The sequence below is a fragment of the Myotis myotis genome, unplaced genomic scaffold, assembly GCF_014108235.1.
Source record: "Myotis myotis isolate mMyoMyo1 unplaced genomic scaffold, mMyoMyo1.p scaffold_m19_p_7, whole genome shotgun sequence".
Taxonomy (NCBI): domain Eukaryota; kingdom Metazoa; phylum Chordata; class Mammalia; order Chiroptera; family Vespertilionidae; genus Myotis; species Myotis myotis.
The window spans coordinates 76,144,933-76,169,500 of NW_023416379.1; the positions used below are offsets into that span (position 1 = coordinate 76,144,933).

General features: G+C 37.0%; 1 protein-coding gene across 9 annotated transcripts in view; it reads right to left on the reverse strand.

Annotated features, from left to right (window-relative positions):
* Window positions 1-290: 290 nt before the first annotated feature.
* LOC118660411 (muscular LMNA interacting protein) overlaps window positions 291-24,568 on the reverse strand; it is a 239,608-nt gene continuing 215,330 nt past the window's right edge. For 5 of the 9 annotated variants that reach the window (XM_036317804.1, XM_036317809.1, XM_036317805.1 and 2 more), the window contains 2 exons: window positions 9,986-10,039; window positions 8,155-8,664 (listed from right to left, as the gene is read on the reverse strand). In XM_036317804.1, coding sequence (XP_036173697.1) covers window positions 8,632-8,664; window positions 9,986-10,039 — 87 coding nt within the window. In that variant the 3' untranslated portion in view covers window positions 8,155-8,631. Of the gene's footprint in view, window positions 609-8,154; window positions 8,665-9,985; window positions 10,040-24,568 lie in introns of those variants that run through there. The other 4 variants (XM_036317801.1, XM_036317806.1, XM_036317803.1 and 1 more) reach the window with 2 other exon arrangements.

The following is a 24,568-nucleotide window of genomic DNA, read 5'->3' on the forward strand; positions in this document are numbered from 1 at the left end:
GTGTGACTCAATGGTTGAGCATAGACCTTTGAACCAGGAGGTCACTGTTCGATTCCCGGTCAGGTCACATGCCTGGGTTGTAGGCTCAATCCCCAGTGGGGGGTGTGCAGGAGGCAGCAGATCAATGATTCTCTCTCATAATTGATGTTTCTATCTCTGTCTCTTCATTTCTAAAATCAATAAAAAACATATTTTTAAATAAATGAAGCAAAGGGGAATAATATTTGATTTAATAAGTAATGTATGCATTAAATAAAACTGGTGTTAAAAAACAGTCACAACTATTTTTCTTTTTAAGACCCACATTTTTTCTTTATTTTGTTGCTAAATACAGGGGCATCTTAGTACTGCTGTCAGCTTAATAGAAGGTATTAAAGACTCTAACAGTGGTGGGAGAAGCTGTAGGTAGGTCTCTCCTACGCTGGGTACAATTGAGTACTGAGATGTTATATGCTTGCAATAATTTTTTTTTTTTAGTTCCACTGCTGCACTGCTAAAGGGAACACTAATAGTGGGGGGAAAAAATTAAATCTAGTAAATTATTGGCACCAGCACTCCAAAAATCTTTAGTACAGCCTGGGTTTTTAGCTTCTGCTCCAACTTCATTGCTGAAAAATAAGAAAAAATAGTAGTCAGGCGATGGAGATACTTTTTAAAACACATCCAAAAATGTATACATTAACATTTGGGCATAGCATTTCACATTTTTTTTTAAAAAAAAATGGTTTATCCTTAAAAAATTGTATTTTTCCCCCTCAGAAGCTGTTATACAATTAATGGCATAAAAAGGACTTGCAGCTTAGCTTCACATCAGACTGATCTCTTGAGAGCTCCGCAGAGCAGTTCTGGCCCCTGCAGAGGGTTACCATAGCTCTGAAAGGGCAACAGCCTTAAGGAGCAGCACTGCCACATCCCATCCACAACCCTCACCTTCCCATCACGTGGTTGCTGCCCTCCCTACCTTTTAGCACCAACCGCATCATTCCCTGAAATGTAAATTCTAAAACAAGGAGGTAAAGTGAACTGGGATTGAATTAAGCCCAGCATTTGCAAAATGGAACATTACAAAGGACAGAGACAGAGAATGGAATGCTTGCCTTTTTTTTTTTTTTCATATATTGATTCAATTGGCTTTATAATGTAGTTATGCAGTAGGGAGGTGATTCTAATAATTTATTTATCCATCCAAGCTCTATGTATTTCTATTTGATAGGGGTTAACTGTCTGGAACAGATAAGATAAATGTAACTGAATGGAGATGGGTATTAGCAGATCATAGAATTCAAGACAAAAGTATAAAAGAAAGTGTTGGATATGAGGCCAAAAGAGAAATTTAGTTCTAAAACCTTTCTCTGCTATATGCTTTCAAGAATGGGATAGAATGACAACAATGAAAGGAAATGAACTTAACTTTATCCCAGATGCCAACTCAGGGCCGACAATGGAGCCTTCCAAAGTGGTTGGTGGGGGGGGAGGGGGGGCTTGGGGGGGGGGGGTTAAGAGAGGTCAGTTGCTCTTCTGGAGGCCACTCTCCCTGCTTTGCCTTGGGCTGGATCATAGTGTGAGGAGGCAGTGCTCTGAGGGAGCCATGTACAGAGCTGGCTGCCAGAAGAACATGGACTATACGCAAGGGGGAAGTAAAGCAGACAGGAAACCTGACCAGAGCATGGCCATGGGGCTACCTAGGATTGTGAAACATGGATATATTCTGTATTATTTAGGGAGAAGCTGCATTTGTTAGACTAGAAAGAGGAGTTAGAGAAAGAGCGACTAAAACAAAGGGGTAGCTCCATTACTGCACTGATTTGTTCTGGCCAAAGAAAATCAACAGTCACAGCATAAGTGAGTTGTAGCTTTCACCATCTGGGATTCTCTGAAGCTTTAGAATGAAAGGAGGAAATGACTAACTTACATCTCCTCCTTCTCTTTCTAACAAATAAAAACTACCACTTATTTAGATTTTCCTGAAAGTACCAACATTTAGAAGCTAGTATTATAAGAGAGTTAAAGTAATCATGATGACTTGGCTAACAGTTATTAAGTGCTAGGTGTTTTAGATGCTAAGCACTTTATATGCATTAATGCAGATCTCCATCATAATCCTTTGATCTCACTTTAAAGAGAATTAAATCCAGGCTGAAAAAGATTAAGTATGCTCAAGACCACCGTATTTGAAATTAAGTCCTCGTCTTTCAATGTTTTCTATTTGTTTTTGTGGTTCCTGCAATCATTTGTTTGTCTTAGCCATACTTAAAACATATATTGTGTCTGACTTGTCACCAGAAGACTTTAAACAGAAGATATATAAGGAGATACTTGCAGACAGGATTACAACATTAAATAAAATATTGGATTAAATGCCTTCTAAATTCTCTTTCGGATATACCATTTTACATGAATAATTAAATCAGACTGAGGACAAATAGGTAGTGCATCCTCTGACATCATGCTGGCAAAGTCAGCACTGTTTCTCAGCCATCCACAACCCACTGGCAGAGCAAAGTGTCGTTTGGCGACACAATCCAGCAGCCGGCTTGAAATGCTGGCTTATGCTATGACAGGCAGAGTCATGGTTTTAGACATTTTGTGAATGTTTTACTTTCCTTTGCCAATCTCAAGATAAGTGAAGATCTAAATAACTTGAGAAAAACAAAGGTTGACAATTAAGAAAGATAAAAATCATTAATAAACATTAATAAATAAATTATTTTCAGGCTAGCATCCTGACAGTTAAGGCTCAGTAATCCTATATAATAAAGAGCTAATATGCTAATTAGACTGACAGTGGAACAACCTTCTGGAACAACCAGTGGGCAGGGGGCAGGGCTGTGGGGCTGTGAGGGCTGAGGCAGATGGGGCTGTGAGGGCTTACTCTTGCACGAATTTTGCGCATCGGGCCTCTATTTTATTATATTGTCAGTTGAGCAATACACTTTTTTTGGATATAAGAAAACATAAAGAAAAACTCAAGACATTTAGAAAATCATTAGTTTGAAGGGAGTCAAATTCCAAAAATAATTTTATTTAGAGTTTACTTTGGGTAATAAGTGATATAGTGTTGTAAAGTTTTAAGCCAATGTTACAGAAAGCATTTATTTTACTAAAGAATGGTGTATGTTCACTGATTTCCCATCCCCTTTTAATACAAAACCCTCTGTGCATACTCTTCTCTGACAAGTGAGAACAAATTTATCTACATATGTGTTCTTGTAAATATGAAGGCAGGCCTCATGCATGCAGAACAAAAGGCAATTTTCAGAAAAATGTACATCATATTATTAATTGCTACATATTTATTTTTCTCTTAAAAATGTACTTTTGGACATTTATATAACCACTAACTTCAGTGTAAAGACACAGATCTTGTGCTAAAATTGATTGTCCATAAGCCAGAAGCTATAAAACATTCAGTAATTAAGGTCCTATAAAGACAGCATGATTGATAGAGAATGCAGGTGTAATGGATTCTGGAGAGCATAGCATTGATTCTGGGGTCAAAAACATTAAATACCACTCTGGCCAGCTGCTTAGTGGTTAGAGCATGGGCCTGCAGACCCAAGGGTCTCAGATTCAATTCCCGATCAAAGGCATATGCCTCTGTTGTAGGTTCCCCATCCCAGGTAGGGACACGTGCCAGAGGCAACCAATCGATGTGTCTCCCTCACATAGATGTTTCTCTCTCTCCTCGCTCCCATCTCTCCCTTCCATTCTTTCTAAAAATCAATGGGAAAAATATCCTCAGGTGAGGATTAAAAAACACACCAAACAAACAAACAAACAACAAAAATTTAATACCAGGATGGCCTGAGCTCCAAACAGTTTTTAGCATAGATCTTACAGTGTTTATCTTGAAAAACTAGCAAACAGATGAATGTCAGTCATTCCAGTTCCCGCCTCTTGCTCAGCTTTGCCATGACTCACTACACTACAAACATCAATCTACTGAGATGACCCCAAAAATGGGGAGACCCCAAAATTGTCAACCACTTCTCTCTCCTACAGTAGATTCAACTAAGCCCTATAAGTGGGGCTTCTTTCTTCAGAGTAGGGCTCTCAAATTTCAGTTCTGCCCCTTGTCAACCAAATATAAGGACAGATTGAAATTAAAATAAGAGGCTAATTCTCCTGTTGAAAATAAGGGAAGACATAAACTGATGTGCAAAAATAGATACAGAGGCAGAGCAGCATTAAACAGACTGTCAAACTACAGCAGGAAGGCTGGGGAGGTTTGGAGGGGGAGGGGGTAAGAGATCAACCAAAGGACTTGTATGCAAGCATATAAGCATAACCAAGACACTGGGGGGTAGGGGAGCTGGGGGAAGGTCAAGGGGGAAAAAAAGGAGACAAATGTACTACTCTTTGTAATATTTTAAGCAATAAAAAATAAAAAAATAAAATAAGGGAAGAGATTTCTCATCCTCTGCTCTTAGAGCATTTGCTTTAGAAAACTTATCATTCTGAGTACATTCTCCATTCTTTAAAATGCACGTAAGTCCTTTTAAAAATGATTGGGGCATTTTGTCAGCTTTAAGAGCCAGGAAAGTCTTTCTCAAGGACTTGAGAACCAAGTAAATATCCACGTGAGATAGCACCCCTTTCTCCTAGTTTCTGAGAGGGGGCAAGAGCTAACTTTAGCCAATACCTGACTCCAAGTTGTAAAACTACCTCCTGTCATAAAGATATGAAAATCTTATTTTTTCCTTTGTGTAAAGCCAATTAACTGACAGATGGTCACCCCACTTACCAGGTGATAAAGAATAAACTATATGTAATAATACATAGTACTGTCAAGCCCTCTTACTTGAGGATGGATTGATTACCTATCTTGAAAACATGTATATATAGCTATATGAAGGGTGAGATTTTTTTTCTGATGTTGCAATCTCTTAGCAATTATGATGCATATCACATTCTGGTTTAATGCTTATTCAATAATAAAATGTTTTCTTTCTCTACTGCTTTTGTGAAGAGGACTTCTGAGTTGATAGAGTGTCTTGTTGGTATTGTTGTTATATTTCCCCCACACAGACTGGGGCTTACAACACAGGAAAGTCATTTTGACAGTGTCCTTGCTGGTAGCTGCATGGTGCTATCTATTTGGGTGCTCATATTAGGTGTCTTTATAAGACACATTTACCCTCTGTACAATTGTTTATCAAAACATATGAATCTTCTTTAAATAAAAATTTATTCCAATAGCCTTATTCCAAGTTCTTGCCTGAAATTACAACCTTGAACTCTTCAATCTGAGATTTATCAAAGCTTGATTTTGAAAAATAATATTTAGGACAATTGCCTAAAGGGAATGGAGTGAGCCCATTCTTCTTGATAATTTCAATTTTATCCTTTAATCAAACCAGAAAATGAGACTGGCTTCCATGGACAAGTCACTTAATTTCTTTTTTCTATATTGTCATCTGGAGAATAAAGATAGAGGAATGAGATGCTTGTCCCATTAGATTAGAACTTTAGATATCAGTGGAGATTCTGAAATTCACAATAAAATGAGCACAATAAAAAGTTTAGACACACCAAGGCAGCAAATCATTTATAGTCCCCTTCCTAGCAGAACAGTGATATTGCCAACCCTTAAATATTGATCAAAATTTGCAAAGAGAAGGAATAAGAAAACAGGAGATGAATTTGTCAGGTGTGTGTTTTATGGGCAGTTAGTAAATGATTAGCTCTCAAGTGGTGTTAATAAAAAGTAAATATGAAAGGTCAGAATCAAATGCATCTAATCATGTTTTTGGAAATCAATTGACCCTCAAGTTAAAAATAAAAGAGGCCGAGGGCCACATGTTCCAGTTGATATGAAAATGGTGGTTCTGTTTATATCTCATTCCCCAGTACGACTTTCACAATTAAACCTGTAGAAAGAGAAGTGGGTTACAGAGTAGTGGTAGATCAAAGACTTGCTGAATTCAGAAGACATGATAGATATAATCAGAAATAATTATTGCTACTAGAATGCATTTCCTTCTGAGTAACTCTACTAAAAAATCATTTATCTCAGGCAGGGAGTTAGCTTGAAATTAAATGGTGTTTAGCTATATACCTTCTTGCTGCATTGGTGTGAATAATTGAAATTTATGAAAGTGACCTTCTTTGAAAATTGATCAGTCAGCTGACCACAACAGTCAAATCAATTATTTTGGAATCTCATCTGCTTGTAGAAGGATTCATCAATGACCAAGTATTTTTTTAAGTGCCTCATAAAATGCTAAATAAAACATTCTTTGGAGCCTAGTGGCTCCCAGACTCAGCTTGCACCAAATGCTATGCCCAGCCTCAGCCTAAGTATTTTCCAAACCTGTATGGAATACATAGAAAACCAAAACAAAGTATTAGGTGTTACTAAATAAATTATAGTGAATCTCAACATAGGACAGATCTCTCAAAATTAATCCACACAGGTTAAAGCACAGGTTAAACATTTATGGCAGATCAGAACATGTGGCCCACGTTTTTATGAATTCAAAGCATTCCCTGAAACTAATTTTTATTTTTTTAAATTATATTTTATTGATTTTTTACAGAGAGGAAGGGAGAGGGATAGAGAGTTAGAAACATCGATGAGAGAGAAACACCAATCAGCTGCCTCCTGCACACTCCCTACTGGGGATGTGCCCACAACCAAGGTACATGCCCTTGACCGGAATCGAACCTGGGATCCTTGAGTCTGCAGGCCGACGCCCTATCCACTGAGCCAAGCCGGTTAGGGCATGTTTTATTTTTTTTAATATTGATTTCAGAGAGGAAGGGAGAGGGAAAGAGAGAGATAGAAACATCAATGAGAGAGAATCATCAATCAGCTGCCTCCTGCACACTGCCTACTAGAGATCCATCCCACAACCGGGGCCTGTGCCCTGACCAGGAATCGAACAGTGACCTCCTGGTTCATAGGTCAACACTCAACTACTGAGTCACTCCAGGAGGGCTGAGACTAATTTTAAAATAATTCTCCTGCTTTTACTTTCAAGTTTTCGTTTCCACAATTGATTTGATTGGCTTTCCCAAACCGCCAGTGAAGAAGCTTGAATTTGAGGATCTCAACTCTCATTGCACATTTGAATGACCAAGATTTGAAAACATAGCAACCAATGTCTTTGTCCACCTCCAGAGCTTCTTGGCTCAATTTGCCTGAAGTGGAACTGTGCTCCTGTGGTTTTTACAAAGGAGGTCCTTATATTCAGCCAGAGTTGACAACCACTGAACTACATGATAAGTGAAATGGTTTTGAGTTAATGCTTTTTCAATGTACTTTATAAATCATATGACTTATGAAAACAATGAACAAGTCAAATCCGATAAATCTGATGTCTGTTTGTTTTAAATGAATTACCAAGCTAATTTTAAAAAAACTAGAATCTTTAAACAGCATAATGAAATACAAGAAGTGTGAGTATGGTGGCAAGAAAAACAGATTGCTGTCTTTAGAAAATGGGAGACACACTAAGGGGTAAATTTTGAGATCTGATGAAGGATTTTTCCATAATTGTTTATTTGTACTGGGTTGGTAACTGGGATGCTTTACTTCTTAGGCCAGAATTGCTATGTAAAAAAGGATAATTTAGCAGATATTTAAATAACAAAGAGAGATTGGGGGCAGGGAACGGGGATCAATATTACAGTCTGCCCACATATCATAGGAAACTATAAAATTTGCTAATGTCCCAAATGTACCAATGTTATTAAGAAGTAAAACACTGAACAATAGAAACATAAAATATCCTTTTGTTTAATTATTTACATTTCTTTTAATACTATCTAACTTACTGTCTCACAATTGCTAAACTTCAAACTCTAGTTTCTTTTGTGGTGTTTTTCATATATTCCAAATATGAGCTTGAAACCACTTTTTGACAATCTTGCTCACTAGCTTAATTTTAAGTTTTGTCTCTAGGGTTATGATAATTGGTGCAAAAAATGTAAATATCACAATACTACCTCTACCTGTTGTTCTTGCAACAGTCTTTCAGCATTATCTAACATTCAGAAGTTCTTAATTCAGTATTTATTATCCCTTCTGAATGCTTCTGTTATTTAATCAACCAACTGACTTTCTATTATTGTGTAGAAACATTTTTATTTATATAGATATAGCCTATGTGAACTTCAGCCAATTATTGTTTGAGAGAAACAGAACACTGATTGTTATTTTTTATACATTCTCTTAGAATGTACAAAATTTATTCAAACTTTCTCCTCTTCTTGGACATATATAGTTGTCTGATTTTTTAGTCTCACACAATTTGCCACCATCACACTGAAAGGGCTAGCACATTTGACAAAGAATTAATGTCATTAATATTAATATATAAAGGGAGTTTACAATGCAGTAAGAAAAATATCACCATACCAGTAGATAAATGCATTACTTAATGCAAAAGCAAAATAGACAAAAATAACAGAAAATACAGGATTTTTAAAATGCAAATTAAGACAAAAGGTCATTTCTCTTATAAGTTGCAAATATTTTAAAGTATGATTTAAGAGGGAGACAGAATTAGATAATACAGATAGAAATGAAGAGAGCCAGATAGGGTACAGTAGAGGGCTTAAGAGCACAGGCTTCAGGCAGTCAGATCTGGATTCCTGATTGTGCAGACAGTTTCCAGCTATTTGGCTTTAGTTGACTTCCCTCAGCCTCAGTTTCCTCATCTGTAAGATGGGAATAATAATAGTACTTAACTTAAAATGTTTTGTGAAGATTAAATAAAATAATGCATAAAAAGTGTGTGGCATTTTAGCATATATTAAGCTCTAAATAAATTGGCAGTTATAATACAACTCAATACAGCAAGTGTACATGGAAACAGGTACCCCGACAGGTTCTTGGTAGGATTAATTGTTACAATTTTTCAGGAATGCAATTTGGCTATATATGTGTCAAAAGTCTTCCATATGTTCATATTCATTGAACCAATAATCCTACTTTTTAAAATCAGAGATCTGATCAAGGATATAAATCCACACCTATTCTTAAAAATCTCTTTTATATTTTAATAACTAATGTTATACAGAGAGGCACACTGGTCTTGTATAATAAAGCTTCTAAAATTTGCAGAAATAGGGATGTCAATTTATGAAAAGTGAGTGATATGCCCTAAATTGTGGAAGAGATACTTTGGGGAAAAATATTTAAATATTATATGGAATTTTATTCTTTCTACTTCTTTTGTACTATGATCCCCCAGCCCCCCCAAAAATATTGGAGGCTGCAAAATTGAGCATGGCTCATTTGTGAGGGTATCTGAAATGAATGAGTGAGCTCATTTATTTCTTAAAGATAACTTATTTTTTTAAAAGATAACTTTTTTTTTTATATTTACCACTTTGCCTGAGAGGATGTAGACAAAGAAAACATTGTTCAATTATTCTTGCTCTTGACTAACACAAAATTAAAAAAAAATACAGAATTTTTTTTTTTGGTACAACATTTATAAGAATAAAAAAGTTTTAAAAATATTTTTGTGGGTTTTTCTTTTTTGTCTTTCACCTCAAAGGTTGAAAGTGGCTAAACATCCACATGAAATTTAGAGGCTATATTTGAACTGGCATGCTTTAGTCTGTATGCTCCTGCCATAAGCAAAACTCACTTAGGGGTCTGGGGACCTAGATACAATGAGATACTGAGACTCAGGAGATACAATATAAGTATTACAAGGCATCTACTGTCCCTCTAAGAAGACTACAGTGGCTTCCCAATTAATCCAAAGAGGAAATCACACAGACAGTTAGGATAGAAGGAGTTAGTTTGTAATCCAAGTGCTACACACAGGTATCACCTTCTACACAGAAGCAGCAAAATGTTACTGATATAACTGCCAGATTCTTCTGAACAACACAAAGTGGGCCAGTTAATGCTTTTATAAAAAAACACCAACATTTTATTGATATTTTTAAATGAGATTGTTTATTCCTACAAACTAATATTACATAGATGTGAATAACTAGATCTCTAATTGTATCTTACATTTACCTCTTTGGAATCAAGAGTCTCATGTTCAGGAATAGTCACCATTGGATGACTCAGCTTCACAGAGAAGAGGCCCAAGATATGATGAGGGGTAGAAGTAAGGAGAAATAAATGATTAAATTTCATTTAAGTAGATAGTTAAATAATGGCTAAGTATACTGAAGACCATAGTAGATTCTATCAAGTGTAAACATTAAACTTTGATTGTTATTAAAAACAAAGAAAGAGATTCTTAACATAGAAAAAATGTTTACAGATGATGAATTCTTTGAGCACAGGACCACATCCTATTTGTTTTTCTATGCCATATAAACTCTAACAATGCTGGCATATAGATAGCATAGATAGTTATTAAATGTTTATTGAATTAATGAATTATTAAAACTCACTGACAGGAATCATAAAGAGAAAACAAAGTTGTATTTATGTGTCAACTCTCACAATAGATTCAAATTGAAAAATTCCAAAGCAAAAGAAAAAATCATGCTCAGACCCACGTTAAAGGCAGATGTATCTATAGATGTAAACGCTACTTGGAATGGAAAGCATTGTGCATTATTGTAAACATGAAAAATGTCAATACTTAGATACTTCATAACCATTGCAATCTTACCAGATGATGTTATTATAATGTCAAATACAACACTTTAACAGAAGGTAGGTTCTTCTACTTATATAAGAACTTTGATTATTGTATGTGTCTACTGAGCACGACACATACACTTAAACTTATTAATATAGAAGAAAGTTATAGACACACCAGAGAGACAGAGTCAGGGACACACACATACACACCAAGAGATGGGGAGAGCAATCATTTGTAATAAATCTACTTATTCCTTTTTTATTTTACCTTCTCTCCTTGCTCCAACTTTAAGGTAACCACAACACCTGTTTTGACAATAACATTCCCTGTTTCTGCTATTGTCCTGAGAAAATCAGGAAACAATTGCCCCACCTGCACTTTTAATAGAGTCCTTAACTGATCAAAAAATCAATGGAACAGTGACTACCTCCTAATCCTCCAGGGCAATTCAGAGATTCCCAGAAATTTAGCCTTTGCCCCAGGAGGATGCCAACTTGGCTGCTGGGGAGGCCAAGGAGGTCCCACCACACATTTCCTCAGACTCCCCTCTGTTCTAGCAGATGTTTAAGAATGCAGCCTGCCTTTATTTAAACTATAGCTTCACTAATTCCCAACCATTATACTCTGTTACCAACCATGAAATCCTCTGGGTAGCATAACATGAGGACTCCTTCTCACTGCCTGAGACCATTGCTTTAAATAGAAGTATAATCTGACTCCTGAGCCAACTAGAGGTCTAAACAGCATTCCAGAAATCATCTGAAAGCAACTATTTTCTCCTGTTCATCAGGATCCCCTGAGATTCTAAGACTGGCATAAGCTCAGACCCTCTGTACCTCTCCAAACCTCAAATCCAAGTAATTGGTCCTGGAGACAGTAGAATCTTTCGCATACGTAGGCTAAATGGTACAGTAATTACATGAGTTGTCTGATTTTGTACAATGTCAAGTTTTCATTCTCCTAGTCTCCTAAAATAGGATCAGATAAATATTCTGAAATTTGAAAATACTGGAACACTCCCAATAAAATACTTACTGAGATTAGAAAAGCAGTTGAGTAATTATGTGATATCTATCTCTATATCCTATACTTCTTTTTAATATAGGCATTTATTCATTTAAATTTGTTTCATTTTAATCTTGAATTTCAAAAATTGTGTTAATTATCCTAATCAACAAAAGAGAACAGAAAATGACTGATTCTAATCCATTGATAATCCTCAAATCATTTATATTTGGCTTTGTAATGCTTTTTTCTACTTACAATCTTTTGTCACAATAGGTTTGCCTTTTATTATCCTCAAACTGACCAAATACACTAAATAAAAAGTGATATTATTAATGGATTTAGTCGTAATCACTTATTATGTTCTCACATGATAAACTCATTATACATATTTGTTTATTTAGTTTTTATAACAGCGTAGTGAGGTGAGTACTAATTTTACCCTGTTTCACAGATGAGGAAACTAAAATTGAGAGGCAGAACAACGTATTGAAGATCCAGAACTAGCAAACGACATAATTAGAATCCAGGGGACAGTCCCCAGAGACTGCGCCTTCTAAGGGAGTGTGAAGTGGGAGTATGCTACTGGGAAGATACGCGGAAGACCAGAGAGAGGGAGACAGGGGAAGGGGGTGATGTGCACCATTGTGCAAAAGGAAACGCCACATACCAAAGGCAAGAGTGTCCCTTTCAGAGATAAAAGCATTTCATCAGTGGCTGGTCTAGCTCTGAATGGCCAGGTGAGAGACACCATACAGTGGAGCGTATATGTTGGATAAGGAGGCTGGGCTTCACTCTCTTCTAGGCAGTGAGAAGCCATTGAAGTACTCTAAGCAAGAAAGGGGAATGTGTAATCAGATCTTCATTTCAAAAAAAGTAAATGTGGCTAAAGAGCAAAATATGGATGGCGGAGGTGATTTGGAGATATTTAAAGAGAGAGAGAGAGAGAAAGAGAGAGAGAGAAAATTGAGAAGGTTTAAATTAAAGTATTACATTAGAGAATAGACTCAAGTTTTTCTGGGTGCATCTAGGCCCCCCTACTCTCTAGGATGAGTAAAAGTAGACATATTGGTATTTTGTTGATTGGGGAAGAAAAATTGGGAAATGTTGGAGAGAAATAATGTTGAATATTAATAGCCCTGCTGAGTGCAGAGATTTTATAATGCATGAGGGCTAGAGATGCTAAATTGGGATAAAAATGGTGCAAAAATCCCTTCACAGTAAGAGTGGAAATGATGAACCTAAAACATGAAAATTTGTACATAGGTGAATGTCTTGTTACCTATATAGAGAGAATATAGAGAGAGAGTGGGTGAATACTGACGGACAAGGAGTCTTCTATGCCTCTTTACTTGGTGGTAAGTGTGCTTAAGGACAAATTAATATTTGGTCTCAAGAAAATAAAATTAAAAGTTACCAATATTTTTATCAAAACATTATTCGACATAGAATTGATTAAATGAAAAGTTCAGATGCAATGAGACAAAACATAATTCTAAATTCAGATATTGAGTAACAGACTAATTAAACCTTTGCTCATTCACCATTGTGGGATCATCAACAAGTGGTATTTGAATAAAATGTTCAGTTAATTTTTATTACACTTGATCACAGCTGCCACCAAACGAATATAAAACGTTGAGAAGTGTTGGTTACCAGTGTGGGGCTTTCTCCTAAATGTCACTGCTTCTCCAGAGGTAACAGGAACTTTTCTGACAAAGACAGATAAAGTTCACTCAAACCAACTGGAGAAATGAGAAACCTGCAACTAGAAAAAAAGAAAAAATGCAAAATGTGGTTAAATCACTTAAGTCTTTAATCTACCTGAGAAATGGGTTTCCAAGATCTCCCCTCTGTGTAAAGATGACGTAGATCTTCTTGTCTGCCAAAAGTTATGAAGCTGACAAAGTGTTTCAAGAAACGTTCACATTTAAAATCACCCAGGGTGCTACGCATGCTGTTCAGAATTCACTTCTTGGGGATTTTTTTCTGCTGAACTGCATCCTCTTTTACTCCATTTGTCTACATAAGCTGTACCTTCTACTTCGGTCTCCACACCTAGATTTGTGAACTACTCAAGCTAGAGAGAAACCTTCTTAAGAACATCTCTCAAAGGGGATGTGACAAATTACTGTAGCAATCCCTACATAAAATATTGCATTTCATAACATACGGTTATCATTTGAAATGTAAGCCATGAGAAGACATGTGGATTCTATGTCATTCATCTTTAGTCTTCTGCTCCTGGCCTGGGGCCACCTCAGCACAGACTAGACACTAAATGAGCATTGATGAATAAAGTAATAAAAGAAAGAATGAATGAAATGGTTAGAGAAAACAGAGAGGGCTTTCTGGCTTGCAGAACTAAAGAAGTCTGTATTAGTGAAGAATCAGGAAGTGTTCACTGCATTCCTAAAATTCTCCTCATTTAGATGAAACTTTGTAGAGACCTTTGAACCAGAACGGTCACTCATGTGTGTCTCTTTGACCCTTACAGTTCTTCTGCTTTAAAAATAATTAAATTTTGGCCTGGCCAGCATGGCTCAGTGGTTGAGCGTCAACCAATGAACCAGGAGGTCACCGTATGTTTCCCGGTCAGGGCACATGGCCTGGTTGCGGGTTGTGGGCTTGATCACCAGGGAGGGGAGTGTATGAGGCAGCCAATCAATGATTCTCTCTCATCATTGATGTTTCTATCTCTCTTTCCCTCTTCCTTCCTCTCTGAAATCAATATTAAAAAATTGGAATTTTGTTGTCAGTGTTTGAGGTCATATATTTTACTTGCAAGTTTCTCTTGAATTGCTCAAAGGTCTCACTGGTCCTGCAATCATCTTGATCTGTGTGGCAGCCTGTCCCTTTTATTTATTTTATTTTAAAAAATATTTTTTTATTCATTTCATAGAGGGAGGAGGAGGGAGAGAGAGCTAGTAACATCAATGATGAGAGAGAATCATTGATTGGCTGCCTTTTACATGCCCCACACTGGGGATTGAGCCCACAACTAGGGCATGTGTACTGACTGGGAATCGAACCGTGAACTCCTGGTCCATAGCGCAACACTCAACCACTGAATCATGCAAGCCAGGCAGCCTGTCCCTTTTAGATGAAGTTAATGCTTTCTATGTCAACACAGCCCCACCATGCCTACTAGGAGGAGGCCAAGTATGAGAGGTCACCTATCATGCTTATACATATACACCTGGCTTACTTCACTTATTTAGGGGATCGAGCCTAACAAAACACTGAATTTTTTAAAAACCCTGATTTACAACATATACTAGTGCATAGGAAGGACCGGGGAGTCCCATAAATGTCTGATTTGACATAGTAGGTCTGGAGAGTGGTCTAAGAATCTGCATTTCTAATTGGTTCCCAACCGATGCCAATGCTACCATAGGTTGAGCAGTGAGGCCATAACCAACACTTTTGTATAAACTGATACAATTGATGCTTTTCAAATATTCATCTATTCACAACTGAAATGAACTATATTTAAAACATTCTAATCAATTACATGGTACTGCAGTTGTATAATTAATTAATTCAGCAAAGATATTTTTTATTAAGTACCTGCAAATGTCTCAGACACTTTGCTAGATGTCAATGAACAAACACACTGTACCGGCCCTTGTAGAGCAGTATAGTGAGAGAGACAACTATTAATTATAAAATTAATGAGGACTATCTGGAAAAACAACAACAGAATAATGAGTTCTGAAGGAAAACTTCAGAATGTACTATGTTCATAACAGATAAATCTGACCTAGTCTAGAAAGATGAAGGACTCTCTTCCCAAGAGGCTGAAGTGTAAAGGATAGATCTCCTAATAGCAATGCAGGGGACTGGGGAATGCAATGCGGGGCTAGTAACTGAAAAGAAATGGCCGGCTGAGTGGAAGACAGGGAGCACGTTCAGAGTGAATGGGCAAAATGAGTGTGAGAATGTCAGAAACGGAGACTGGGGAGCTATCTGTATGCATCAACTCCACTTAGGAAGCAAAGGAGTAAGCCTTGGAGATTAAATGAATGAAGGCTGTTAAATATGAGTTTGTCTCATTAACAAAAAAGACTGCAAGCCGCTGGAGGTTAGGGCCCATAATATCTTAGCATTTGTGCACCAAACACTAATTGATTGGTGTCATCACTAAAGAGGCTGTGCCTTGGAACAAAATGTGGGCAGTGTTCTTGAGCTTTTCCTTCATGAGGAGAGTTCTGGTATGGGTTATGACAAAAAGCTGCTTTTAATGACAGTCACAAATATGCTACTTCTATCTGTATCTCTTAAAGATTTTATCTGCATTTGCCCGAAAATTTTTTAAAAATTACAGAACACCAATAGCTTAAATATTTATTTTTAAAAGTAGAAGTACAGCATCTATTTTTGGTGATGCTCCAAGATTTATGACTTCCTTGATGCCACTAACTCTCTAGATGACATGGGGAAAATCACTTTGTCTCTGGGCCTCAGTTTCCTCAGCGTTCAAATCTGTGCCCTAACTCGATGAGTTCCAGTTCCTCGTCCACTTAGATAGTTCAATGAATCTGTGATGCTTAAGCAAGAATTGTTTGACTAATAAATAATGCTGTTTAGAAAAAAAAAAAAAAGTTTTTCCTTTTTGGAGTCTCCTGCACTGAGCCATGGCTGAGGGTACAAGCGATGCCTACAGCAATGCTAACAATGAACTCTACATATAACCTTACCTGGGATCCTTACTATCAGTTCTTAGCATTAACACTTGCTCCTTGTGTGAACTTTTATAAACACTATTAAATTTCACAACATTCTTTTGTGTGTTCCCTGACTATTATCATATGCTCAGTTGGAATTTGGTACCTGTTAATCACTTTATAAACCCACAGAAAACTCGCTGTTAAGTGCTGATTGGTAATATTATTATGTTGAAGTCTGAGTCCCAATAAGTCTTACACCAGTCTAATGCCAGTAAAAATAAACCAAGAATTTGCTCCTCTGATCTTTGTAAAAAGTCTTTTGAGATGGGGCTTAAAATTCTCAAATTATACTATTTTATTCTTGGCCTCTCCTCTTGCTTGCAGGAGGCACAGACGTGGGGCATGTTAAAATCACCTCCTCCAAAGACCACTGTCTAAAGGACAGCATAATAGCATTCTTTTTTTGCCATTTACTATGTGTTCAGCCTGTTTTAAACACAAACACCACATCCCTATGTTTACGCACATTTTTCATCTAGAGTTGTTTCTTTCTCAACGAGAAATCCACTTCCCCAAGGGGATTAACTATGCCATTCACTTTTTTTTCAGGACACGGCTCCCAGGCTGTAATGAAAATGTAGCAGAATCTATATTCCCATACCATTTTAGACCTCAAAATAAATTCCAGAAACTGAGATTAGAATTGACAAGGAAGCATATTTATTGTTTGTTCTTTCTTCTATTCTTTAAGGACACAATTAGTTGCTTAGTACTACAGGCAAAACATTATTTTCAAATTTTCAATATCATACTAACTCGAGTATAATCATAAACCAAATGTCACTTTTGTCACAAAAGACAATGCTGGTGGAATTGTTTTCTCTCCATTCTTTCTCTCCTATAGACTATCAGGGACACTATTCATTTCATTCCAGCATGACATACAACAGAAAATAAATAGCTCTGTATTAAGACTCTCAACCTCATAAATATTTTTCAATTCCTAGCCTGCCTTAGTCCCATCCAAACTGTTCCTAATTTATAAGCAGTTACCCCAAGTTGCAAGAAACCTATCCCAGAACTCAGGAATGTGTCAACAAATGTGAACTGATGTGTCACAAAAACTTGGAAGATTGTGTCTTAAGAGAAGGGACAGGCATGATTGTGATACAGGGTTAATCAATGCCCCCATGTCCAGTGAGTCTCTACCAGAACTTTGCTTTCTCCTAACACTATACTCCCAGCATCTTTGAGAATGGTTGGGGAAGGGGCGTAGAAGAGGAAGAGGATGCATGAATGGTTGGCAGGCAGATGAGGTGAGGACTGTATGTCTACAGGTAATTGGAGGGCTGACTCCAGTATGGTCCCTGCCTCCCTGGAAGTGGACCCTATTCCGTTATCACCCACCTCCCTATATATTGTTTCAAACTACATTTGAGGAATGATGTAGGCACTTCCAAACTCACAACATGTGGATTATACATCTTTAAACTGTCAGCATACTCACTGTTTCCTGTCCCCACTCCCTATTCTTGCCCCAACTATATAGTCCTGCCAGCCACTGCACTTGGCCTTAGATTGCAGCCATTCCTGAGGGATTCAGACAGCCTTGCTTTGCTGAGTCTTATTATAGTCTAAGATCTACCCTCTGGAGAATCTATATGATTTTAACTCCCTTCCATGTTCCTACTAGAAACACATCCTAACAGCCATGGTACTTCTTTATTCAAACTTCAAACCATAAAAATAGGGTATTTACTGATTGCTAAGAAGCCCATAGAAAAATTCTATGTTTTATTATGTATGTCAATAGGTTTCAACCATTACAAAGAGTGAATATTTTGAAAATTAGGATAAAAATGTTTATAAGACTACCAAATTTGTCTAACATTTTTATCTCCTAGGAATTGATAAACTTTTAAAATGTCATTCAAATGTGAAAGTAATAAAATACATTCCCAGGCATAAAAGGCCTCAGAATATTTGCCAAATAAAGGTCTAACTTTAAAAGTTTCTTGAATCAGCCTGGCTGTGGTGGCTCAGTGGATTGAGTGTTGTCCCATAGACCAAGAGGTCCTGGGTTCAATTCCCATTCAGGGCACATGCCTGGGTAGCATGCAGGAGGCAGCCAATCAATGAGTCTTTCTTATCTTTGATGTTTCTATCTCTCTCCCCCTCTCCCTTCCTCCCTGAAATCAATAAAAATATTTAAAATAATAGTAATAATAAATAAAAGTTTCTTGGATCAAAGACTCAAGTAAGAGAAAAAAATACAATAGAGTCCTAACTGGTTTGGCTCAGTGGATAGAGCGTCGGCCTGCAGACTAAAAGGTCCCAGGTTCAATTCTGGTCAAGGGCATGTACCTTGGTTGCAGGAACATCCTCAGTAGGGGGTGTGCAGGAGGCAATTGATTGATGTTTCTCTCTTATCAATGTTTCTAACTCTCTATCCCTCTCCCTTCCTCTCTGTAAAAAGTCAATAAAATATATTTAAAAAACAAACAAACAGTAGAATGCAGCAAGAAATATACAAAGGTAAGGTAATAAAATACTCTAAGTGTTGTTGCCGTTTAAAAAAAATTCAAAAAAGACCATAGGTAAGAAGTAAATTATAACCATAACATGCCAAAAATAAACAATTAGGTTGAAGAATTTGAAACTGATAAAACTGATGTTTTTGTAGGTTAAGAACTGCTGGACAATGGCAACTTCATGTGCATTATGTGAGTCAACTTCATATAAGACTTTAAAAAAACAACAGTGCCTGGTGGGCTTGGCTCAGTGGTTGAGCATTGACCTATGAACCAAGAGGTGGCGGTTCGATTCCTGGTCAGGGCATATGCCCGAGTTGCGGGCTCAATCCTCAGTGAAATCAATAAAAATATATAATTTTTAAAAAGCAATAGTAATAAAAGATTAGACAAGGAACTGTGCTCAAAGGTAACTATATACATACATACATACATACATACATATATATGTATGTGTAGAGATGTATATAGACTCAATTTGCAAAGAAAAATGCTGCCATCAGGGTTTCCACTATATTTCAGGGTCCACAACTGCCTCCTTCCACAGACCAGGCCCTCAGCTGAGATGAAGTCCTGAAGCTGCGTTATCTGACCCTCTCCCCACAAGGTGACTCATTGCCAAAGACTTGCTGCTAAGGGATATCTAAGGTCAGCTCCTTTGTCCCAGTGGAGGATAACTTTGCAATTTATACTCCAGACCCCTCTCCCTGTGAATTAGGAGTCTTTGACCTTCCCAATTAGGACTCCTCCCTCCTTTACAGAGCACACCCTCCATAAATCAGAAAAGCCTGAACAGGGCTCTGTCCCGAAGGGAGCTGACCTAGGACACCATGCAGTGGGGAAGGGGCAGGAGCACCTGAGTGCTGTAAAATACAAGGAGCTCATTTTTCCTGAATGCCTCCATCTGTACAGGGGGCCAACGGATGGCAATTTATTTTCTCTATGCCTGTAAAATGCAACCACGGGTCAATAGATTGTAAGGGACCAGCATGTTATTTTACAAGAGCTTTAAAACTCATCTTTCCCCCAGTATACTTTTCTCCCCTAAAAATATCATCCAGCCTGCTCCCTACCACACATCTCTTTACAATCAGCAGATGCTGAATTTTTAAAATGATTTTTTTGAAGGTGTTACGATGAAAAATTTCAGCTAGATGACAATAAATGAAGGACAGATACATAAGCAATTGATTGCTCCCAGTTTCCTGGAAGAAATTTAAGTCAACTGTTTGTGATTAAATTAGCACATTTGGGAAATGATGGCTGGCAATTAGAGAACCCGAAACATGCCTGGTTTCAAATGCCAGCCCATCAAAGCATCTATTGGGTTGAAGTGTTCTATTTCCCTGTATTGGAGAACTTAATGTGATTGATACTTCATTTCTCAGAACTGTTTCTCTTAATATACCTGCAAACTGGCATTCATTTTTTAATGTTAAAAGTCCAATTAATTTGCATTTATCCATTTTGAACAGAATGTTCTTTATGAACATATTATACAAATTCATCCAATTTGAAAACAATTTGGCATAGGCAAATAGTGCCCTGTTCTGGTTTTCTGAAAAATCACTAAATGTTAAAAAAGCAATTTTGAATGTGTAAAGCTTTTTCTCCTATTCCACCCACCTCGAAGGCTTTCTATTCTACTGCATCATAATAGTTATCCATTTCTCATTAACTCCAAAAGTTGCCAGAAAGTTTTAGAATTGAGAGCAAGGCAGTTTATCTCTGTGAAAATAGAAAACAAATTACCTTGGCTTATTCACACAGAAAGATTTCTAATTATGTAGACAAGAAACCAACAGACATTATTAATGAGGAGGGTAAAAGAAGGTATCACCTCCAAACTTCCAGATGGCTTTTTTCAGTAAGTGGGGCTGCCTCAGTAAATTTTTCAGAGTATTAGATGGAGAGTGGTTCTCTTAGCTTTTGCAACTGTGGCAGTCAAAAGAAGGTTGGAGCCTGGGGTGAAATGTGAAAAGCATTTTGGTCCTTGAGAAACCCAGGCTCTGCCTACACCTCGCACAATGCCCTGGGGAGGGATGGGGGTCACTTTGTATCTTTAGTGTTCAGGTTCCTCATCTGCAGATCTCATCTCCAGACCTCAGGGAGCTGGTGCTGCTCTTTGACCAGATCCCAGATCCGTGGTTGGCAAACTGTGGCTCATGAGCCACATGCGGCTCTTTGGCCCCTTGTGTGGCTCTTCCACAAAATACCACATGCAGGCACACACATACAGTGCAATTGAAACTTCGTGGCCCATGTGCAGAAGTCGGTATTTTGTGGAATAGCCACACTCAAGGGGCCAAAGAGCCGCATGTGGCTTGCGAGCCGCAGTTTGCCAAGCCACAGTTTGCTGACCACTGGACCAGATGAAAGCCTATAACCCTAGGATGGTGATGTGGCAAGAGTGGTGATGCCATTTCATGGCTAGATTTTTTTTTCTTTGGTGGGAGGTGGAGTATCTTAAGGAAAATTAGTGTAGTATCAGCTTTGATATTAGTTTTGTATGATCTTTTACAAATTACTGATACTTGCTGAGCCTTGATTTCTTCATATGTAAAATAAAGGGGATAAAACCTATTTTATGATTATTTTGAGATCTAAATAAAATGCTGTCTGTAAAGTAAGTGGCATGTTTTCTACTTTTTCTAAATATTAATTTCTTTCTGACAAAATCCAGTGACCTCCTCACTTCACCCCATGCTTCTTCTCACAAATGACAATAACCCATTATGCCCAGAGATACAGACATTGTCTGGCAGTCTTACTTAAAGCTGTACTTCCTGATTTCACCTGCTTCTCCAATACACCGGCCTCCTTGCATTTCCTCAAGCCTGCTCTGTTCCCTGTCTTGCCCGCCTGGAAACCTGCCCCAATGCTGTTCCTTCTACCTAAAATGCTTAGCCTGTCCCCGACCTTTGCTTCTTTTCAGTTCTTCACGAAGCCCTTCCTGATTCATCAGACTAGATCAGGACGCCTGCTATAGGTGCTCATCACTGCTTCATCGTCTTCCACATGGCAGCTGTCACAATTAAGTGGTGAATTTTTGCTTATTTCTTTAATTCCCACTTTTCCCAAATACAGAATAAATCCCTAGTAAAGGCCCTTGCTTTAATGTCCTTGCTTTCCAGGGCATGTTCAGCACAGACACGGTGCTTTGTAAATAATGGATACTCAATAAATCTTTATGAAATGAATAAATGATAGTGTTATGTCAATTTCCTGACTCTAGGGTTCCTATACTTAATGTTGGAATAAAAATGTTGCAAAGTCTGTGTTCTTTGTTATTGGTAGGGAATTAGACAAGGTTTTTATAACCTTGAACCAAAACACTTCACTTAATATTTATTTTCTCATTTTATGAAATGAAAAATTATAACCTGCTTATCTCAAAGGGGTGTTGTTTTCTTTATTCTTCAAATATATTTTTAAAATATTCTTCACATATTTGGATATAAATATATATAGATTTAATTAAAAAAACAAATTTTATTTCAAAGTGCCCTCAGCCTTTGAACAGTAGGTGAGAGTTAGAACTACTTCAGATTTTCCAGCTACATCATAATCTACCTTAAATTCTTTTGATCTCTGTTAAAATATCAGAAGAAGCCTTAAAAAATTCCTTTCAGAGGAGTGACTAAAAAATTTAACCCATGTTGGAAATATGCATATACTATGACTATTTTAATTCATTTATTGGATTCCTCTAGCTTCACAGAGTCATTCTCTAACTATGTAATGATAATAACAATTAAAATATTCTCAATAATGGTAAAAACATAAACTTTACAAATAGATTAAATTTAAAAATAAATAAGTAGGAGAAAAAATGGAGACAGATGGGAAGGGTGTTGGGGAGATGGGAGGAAAAGTTGAAGGGATTAAGAAGTACAAATTGGTTGTTATAAAATTGTCAGGGGGATATGAAGTACAAAACAGGGAGTATAGTCAGTAATATTATAATAACTATGTAAGGTGTCAGATGGGTGCGTGATTTATTGGGATGATCACTTAGTTATGTAATATCTAATCATTGGGGTATATACCTGAAACTAACATAAAAATGTATGTCAACTATAATTTAAAATTAAAAATGATAAAAATGAAAAAAAATGGAGAAAAGGAATGTGAATGAGAAAAGTCACCACTTATAGGGTGAAATATTCAATAAGTTTACAGGAAGGATGCTCATGATATAGGAAGCAGGCTAAAGCCAGTTTAGGAAGAGACCCGGCTCTCTCACCCATCCTGCATAGAGGAAGTTCTTTCCTTTCTTCTCTCCCCTGTTCTCATTCACACAGTGCCATCCTACCATGAAACCTCAGCAGCAGCTCCACAGCCAGTGTGCCAACCCCTTAACACCCTATGATGTGAAAATAAGGGACAATAGGGCCCAACTCCCGCAAAGAGTTGACTGGCTATTACCATTGTTTTTCTCTCATATTCTTAAACCGCGTTTTTCTCATTCATAATACATTTTGCTCAGTAGGTTCCCTCGCTATTCCAACAGAAGCCCCACCCTTGGTTTATTATAAGTGAAGTGATCCTTTTACATGGAAAAGATAAATAATGGATAGAATTGGAGTGGAAATACCTCCATTTTGCTCACTCTTCGCTCACTTTTTTTTTTATCACAGACAGGTTATATTTTCTCTTTATTGTTAATATATAATCTCAAGAGCAGCTGCTTGCAAAAGAGATTAATGAAAACTCATCAGTAAATATTCTGTTAGCATATCATAAAGATGAAATACATTTCAGGTAAAATGATTTCTCTTTTTTAGCAATAACATAATTCTGACATAAAGGATTGTTATATTTTAACATCTCTTTTTATGAAAAAAGGCACTTTTAATCTCTTAAAAGATAATTGTAAGAAAGTACATGTTAGTAGCTGTGGTATTTTTTTTAATGACTTAGTGCACTGGAAAAATAGTATGTACCTTCTGATTTAGGAAGTCCATAGATACTGGATGTATAAAACTCAGCCTAGCCCTAGCTGGTTTGGCTCAGTGGACAGAGCGTCGACCTGCGGACTAAAGGGTCCCAGGTTTGATTCCAGTCAAGAGCACATTCCCGGGCTGCAGGCTTGGGCCCCAATAAAGGGCATGCGGGAGGCAGCCAATCAATGATTCTCTCTCATCACTGATGTTTCTCTCTCTCTCTCTCTCTCCCTTTCGGTTCCTCTCTGAAATCAATTAAAATATTTTTTTTAAAAAAACCAACTCAGCCCAACTGTAAATGTTACAAGCACATGGGGACAATATTGATTAAGAACTCAACCTAACATTTTATAACCTTACTCTAATAATAAAAAAAATTGTGACCTAAGTTAATATGTACATTATTTCACAGTTGTACTTCCTTTTAGTTATTAGGGGGTCTTATCGGGGGGGGGGGTGACAAACACAATTATAATCAAGCACTTATAATCATGTCAGTATAAACAGTTTTCCTTTATGAAGTTATTTTTTATATTACAGTTCATTTCTCATGCTGAATCATTAGAGAATTCAGAAAACAAAAGTGGAAAAATGTGCTATCATAGAGAAGCATAGAATTTTTTATGAGGTAAAAACTTTAAGATCACCCAGTTCAGTGGAAGTCCTGAGTTTAGAAGTTTTAAATGAATCTTAGAAAAAGACATTTTTCTAAAGCTCTTTACATAATTTTGATGTAATCAGCCCAGTTTAGATTCTAGATTAAGAGTTTTGGAACCAAACCATAATAAACTATTATAGATGAGGGAAAAGAAACCCACAGCATTTATGTAAATTTAATTATAGGCACA